The following is a 6,072-nucleotide window of genomic DNA, read 5'->3' as shown; positions in this document are numbered from 1 at the left end:
CCACACCACAGCTTAGTTCTTCTTTTGTGGAGTGTGCAGCGTTGCCCCAGGCTCACCTTAACCAGAAACTGCTTATTGAATGACCAGATGCTCCGAGGTGTGTGTCAATTACATTTTTGTGTAATAGATTTGGAGTGGAAATGCCTCCATAGGCTAACATTCCCTATCAAAGTGCCTACAGTTCCTTAAAAGCTCGTCTGCGTATTTACAAATATGTTCTAGTAAATAGCAAGTGAAGTAGGACTCTTAAATTTGAGATGTGTGTAGCCACCAGACAGAACTTGACACCGGTGCGCACAGTGTGCAGAGATCAGCTTAGAAACATGCATCGCAACAGAACATCTCCAAATCGCATTCCGCATACTGAAATCTAATCCGAGGACATCAGGATGTGTGACATAATCCCCAAGACATCTGAAAACTGCGCTCCTCAAAACGGGGCTCCAGGGGTGGTTTGGAGAGATATGCGGACCTCTGTTACTCGCAGTTTGCTCTTGCAGGGATCTATAAAAGAGGGGCGGACACCAACTGCCCCAAACGTCAGAGCGCACTTAACTATAAATCTCTCCAAACTGCCCTCTGTGCCCGGTGCAGTGTTATGCTCAGACATCTGTCCCGCTTCAGTCCAGTATGAGGACAGCGCGTGTAGAAACCCTTCGAGCAACATAGACGCTATCTGACCAGGAGAAAATGGAGAGTAAATACCCCCATGTGTGTTGTTTACCATGTCAAGATACTGTCAAATGTTGGCGATTATAAAATTGTAACGCACTTCTGGATATAACGGCGCGTTGACTGTTTTCTCAAGAGGCAAACAAGAGCCGCACGCACTCTGGAAAACATATATCGTGCACCTTTTGCACCTCGTACGCGCAGGAGACGCTGATGTCTTCATTGGACTACTTTCAGTCGGAGATGGTGGATCTCTCTCGGATTTCCAACGTGGAAACGTAGCATCCAATTAATCAGCAACTGCAACTGCACCCCGCAAAGGCGCAGTGGCTCTATCCACCACCTACCTTTGGACTCCAAAGTGTGGGACGCATGGTTTGGTGCGCTGGGTCGGAGTATGAAAAACACACCTGTGCAGTTTTTCACCATTTCTCCTATTTGGACACAAACTGAATTTGAACCCGTTTGAAGGAAATTTTCGGATTGTGGCTGTTAAAACCATTTAATAGTTGATTCAGCTTGGGACGCTATAAATGAGTCGCGTTTTCTGTTTGGATTTTAACACCAACAACCAAGCCAGTTTCAGGTCTGCATGGGCCATATTTAAGGTAAGTGAGACATTACACATTTTATAATTACCAAGTGAAAAAGAAAATACTTATATATACATATATATATTATTTGATTATTTGTGCACCAATGACACGAGCCTCACTTTAGAGATTTTCGTGGAAAGATGATAAATGCAACTTGTGCATTTGTGAAGACAGTTGTTAGGACTTTTGTATAGCATGTTTAAGCCCAGTATTTATCCATGCATAGCTGTTTAGGTTTACTGCAGACTCAACATGCCATTAGACAGAGTCACGTAAGCTTTGGCGATCGCCATCTGGCCAACTCGCACCATTATTTAGGCTATCGTTGCCAACACGCTTTGGTGCGTGCTTTAACCAACGCAGTTTTGTGCGAGGCGCACCCTCCGTGCCTCATTACAAGTAGCAAGAGCTGGCTTAATACCAAAACATTTATATACCATATAATACTAATAGGTCTGGTCCTCACTAGAGAATAAAAAAGTGCCGGGATGTTTATTAATCACAAATGTTGTTCGTAATTGTAAAACAATTAAATACTTTTACGCACACATTTACGCATTATTGTTTTCATAGTTTGTGGATATGTTACATCAGGTGCATCGATTTATGTTTATTATGGGCCGTTTCTCATTTTGATTGATTAACTCAGGATTTCTGGGGTGTCTACAGTGGTATTTACAACAAATCCCACTAGGAGACAAAGTGAATGATCAAGGATTTGACATGATGACACATAGTTATTAATACAGAATGAGTCAGTTCTGGCCACAACACAATACCAGGCACTTTGCTGACTCCATGATAAACAAGTGCTGTCCTACATTCTTATTGTGCGTGAGTTTAGAAAATGTTTCAAATTGTTTTGTTTCTACTTGATTTGTTTTGTCTCCCTATTTTAAATAAAATCTTCTTCTTTGCAGCTTTCTTCATAGGAACTGAGTCTAAGATGAAGTTATGGGATGTTTTGGCCACGTGTTTGTTGCTCCTGAGCTCTGTTGCTACACGGCCTCTCTACCAAAACACTCAGCCAGCCAAGAGGACTTATTTCCCCAACAGCTACAGTGATTCTGCGTCCCTGTCTGTGGAGGACTACGAGCCAAAGTTCCAGCGCAAAGACCACAACCTGCAGGAGATCTCCATGGAAGATCAATGTAATGCACACGGCATGTTCGGACAGAATCTTTTAGTGATGTGCAGTCACTGTGATAGTCTCTTGAATGGCAGATAATTGGCCCATATGGGCAAATTATCCACACTATAGACATGTCAACTTCATGCAACATGCATGTAACAATTGAAACATAAAGGAAATAATTGTTAGCATGCAGTGCCATGTTTTGACTTTTGAGAGGATTTCAGTCAGAGTTACCTCACAGTTGCATTTTGTTACTAGAGCAATTCAGACGTGTGTAAGTTGGCCTTTCTTGACTAATTACACTTGAGTAACTGCACATACGATGATATGCAGTGGGGTGAGCCACTGCTGGAGAGTCCTACATTGATAAGGCTGTCAGAAAGGCAGGTTATCAGACGGAAGATCTTAATTTGTGTTTTATTGCTGCTGTGGGTTACATCACACTGATGTCAAAACAAGCAAGCAGTACGAATAAGAGTATGAACCTGTTCCAATCCCAAACATTTTCACCTCTCTCCCGTTGTTTATGTTCACCTCTGCCTCTCCGTGACTTAGAGAGCCATGACCTTTTCCCCTCTGCCAAAAGTCAGAAATCATGGCATGTTTTAGAGACGGTGGGGTGAAACAGATCACAGGGATTCTGAGGAGAGAGACTGGTCAACACTGGAAAGTTTGAAGCATCAAGTTAGAGTTCTGTGTTTATGTTCATTTTAACAGCGATGGTGGGCAGGAATTTATTTTGTTTAGATCAATGTGACACTGTATCATCTTCACACAGAAGTAAACGCGGCCAAGAACTAGATAAGGAATGGAACATTTGGACAAATGTTTGTCCTGCCACCTCATATTCTGTTTGGATGGCGGTGACATCACTGATCTGCTGTGTAACCCAAGACCATTAACTATGCACTAATAGTGTAAACAACACTGTAGCTCAAAGAGGGGGTGGGTATTTCGGTTTGCGCGTAAAGTCAGAGAACAGGGAGTGTTTAGTTTTAAGACAAAAATCTATACAAGCAAAACAAGCTAAAAGAAAACGAGTTGCAAGAGTTGCACCATGAATTGCATGATTTGCTGCAACCAGCCCAGTCTGTCAGCAGGTGTATACTGTAGCAACCCAGCCTGTCAACTGACACACAATAAGAGGTGTCTAAATCAAAGGGCAGGTGTGTCCAAACAGATTGGCCCTGCATCACCTGATATGTGAGCGGCAGCCCAATCAGCTGTGTAGCACAGGCAGATCAGGTAGCCCGTGCTCTGCCAGGAGAACAGGTAAGAGAGGAGAGTTAGGTGACACTGCAATAAAGAGGCAGTGTTAAGCACAACACCACCTGCCAGACATCGCACCCCGCTGCCATGACTGTTTGACACACATGTAAGCATGATGACACACATGCACAGACATTAGACTAATTGATTCATATCAGCAAAGATCTTCTCGATCTCCATAGTTAATTGTCGTCAGACCTACAGGCATCGGAGTAGGAGAGATGTTTCTCTATAATAGAATCAGCGTGTAATGCAGGAGGGTCTAAGACTTTCAGTGAGTCCTGATCGCTTCTCCCAGCAGATGGCTGAGAGCTGTGCTGATGCATGTTTTGAGTTTCAAGCAGATTGCAATCTACTGCATCTAAATGACTCAAAGCATATGATTTCCTTTTATTTGGCCTTTGAAGTCTCAGGATTCTAAAATTACATTCATCAAAGATTTAAATAACTGAAAAAACGTCACACTGCATCTCTCTTGGTGGTGTGATTGGTCTGTGCCACGTGAAAGCATCATCTGGCCATGTTGTTAATGCAATTTCATATCTGCCCCCATCCCATTAATACAGGTGCACATTTTGTCTTCCTATCTGGCAAAAGCAAATCACAAACTGGAATTGACAACACTCTCTGACCTCCAGTCTCCAACTCATCCCCTCAACATACTCTCAGCCATATTGGAAGGAGTTACAGCAGGGCACCTGCACATCAGTGTGAACAAACCCTGGACTGCTTTCTGCATTCCTCTGCCTGAGACTAATCTATAAATCAGCATGTACTGTTTCTGATCTGCACATTTCTCAGTATTTATGGATTTTGTATGCATTTATGTCAGCACATGTTTTTGGACATTTAGCCAGGCGTATAATCATGTATAACATGTTCTGTCAACAACAATGTTCATCATTCTTTTCTGCACAAATTACATTTCAGTCCAGATGGTTTATTGAATTATTATTAGTTGTCCAGGTGTACAAACAGTGTTATCTGGATTTGTACATTTATGTAAAAACAACTTATATTTAATTTTTTTGTATTTTTTGCAAGTCTATAATGTTGTACTTTGCACCATGTAATTTTAATGTGCATTAATGTGCAATGTTATACATTAGCTGTGTTATAATTTGTATTAAATAGTTGTCACATGGCTGGTTAAATCCTGCCTTCACGTCTCATACGGCTTGTGATCACAGTAAATCACAGACAGTATTCCTTGTCCATGTCTGTGCTGAAATTATTTTGATTTTAATACCAGCTCTATAAGTGACCCTCTGTCTCTTCTCTATCTTCCAGATGACATCACAGGTCCCTATCCAGAGCAGTTCGATGATGTAATGGATTTTATAGAGGCTACCATCGGCAGACTCCGGAGATCATCAGATCCCAGCAGCGGGGGCACCAGGGGACGGAGGGAGCAGAGACAGAGAGGAGCAGCAAACACAGGAGGCTCGAGAGGCGAGGGCAGAGGACATGGAGGAGACAGGAAGCGAGGTCGGGGGCGAGGGGGAAGCCGAGGTGGTAAAGGAGGCCGAAGCGAGAGGGGGAGAGAGAGGATATCAGTGCAGACTCGAGGCTGCTTGCTGAAGGAAGTCCATCTCAATGTGACAGACTTGGGGCTGGGATATCAGACTAAAGAGGAGCTGATCTTCCGGTACTGCAGCGGCCCCTGTGTGGAGGCGGAGACCAACTATGACAAGATACTCAACAACCTCACACACAACAAGAAGCTGGATAAAGACACACCCTCTCGCACCTGCTGTCGACCGATCGCTTTCGATGATGACTTATCTTTCTTGGACGACAATGTTGTGTATCACACACTGAAGAAACATTCTGCCAGGAAGTGTGGCTGTGTCTGAGGAAGTCACATTGGACGTGACATGACCCGCACCAGTGAACTAAGGATCACCTTTTTATAAGCTGGTGCTGCAAAGACAGGAAAAACTATGTTGGAAATGGGCATACGAGGATGAAAAGGGAGTGTATTGTGTCTCATTTTTGTCAGTTATCATCAAAGGAGACACAGGTGAGTGTGCTGACATTTCTCTGACCTGAAAGACATCGGAGCAGCCGCTAAAAAAATGTAAACTGTACATTTAACTTTGTCAAGTCTGTACTCGTATGAGGTGTGTACTAATGCAGAAGAAACAATACTGTTACACTTCCAGATTTGCTCACTGGGCTTTCTAAAAAGGTGAGAGTGAAGAAAAACGTGTTGAAAACTTTTGGCTTTTTCTTTTTTGTCTGGAAGAATTAATTTTCCCAGGATCATCAGTTTTTCCATAGCTGGCTCCTAAGACTCATAGAGATTGGAGGAGTGTATTCAGCTGCAACCTAAATCACTTCCACTGTGTAGTCTGGATATTGACATTTACATTCAGAGCCAAGGAATGAGAAGTACCA

The 6,072-nt window shown here is 43.0% G+C and overlaps 1 protein-coding gene across 2 annotated transcripts; it reads left to right on the top strand.

Moving 5' to 3' along the window:
• Window positions 1–2,214: 2,214 nt before the first annotated feature.
• Window positions 2,215–5,548, top strand: gdnfa (glial cell derived neurotrophic factor a). Of its 2 annotated transcripts, XM_053339740.1 has the most exons (3): window positions 2,215–2,419; window positions 4,963–5,187; window positions 5,218–5,548. In XM_053339740.1, exons 1-3 carry the CDS (start codon window positions 2,215–2,217, stop codon window positions 5,526–5,528), a joined length of 741 nt encoding a protein of 246 aa, XP_053195715.1. In that variant the 3' UTR covers window positions 5,529–5,548. The 2 variants fall into 2 exon arrangements, with proteins under 2 accessions (XP_053195715.1, XP_053195714.1); XM_053339739.1 differs by having other exon boundaries at window positions 4,963–5,548.
• The last annotated feature ends 524 nt before the right edge of the window (window positions 5,549–6,072 follow it).

Source organism: Scomber japonicus, chromosome 19 (assembly GCF_027409825.1).
Source record: "Scomber japonicus isolate fScoJap1 chromosome 19, fScoJap1.pri, whole genome shotgun sequence".
NCBI classification, from domain to species: domain Eukaryota; kingdom Metazoa; phylum Chordata; class Actinopteri; order Scombriformes; family Scombridae; genus Scomber; species Scomber japonicus.
Note: the sequence above shows the minus strand (reverse complement) of the source record. Positions and strands in the feature narration are given on the sequence as shown.

Coding starts and splice junctions, on each gene's coding strand:
- gdnfa (XM_053339739.1), top strand. CDS start 2,215: ATGAAGTTATGGGATGTTTTGGCCACGTGTTTGTTGCTCCTGAGCTCT. Junction 2,420..4,962: donor GATCTCCATGGAAGATCAAT/GTAATGCACACG, acceptor TCTATCTTCCAG/ATGACATCACAGGTCCCTAT.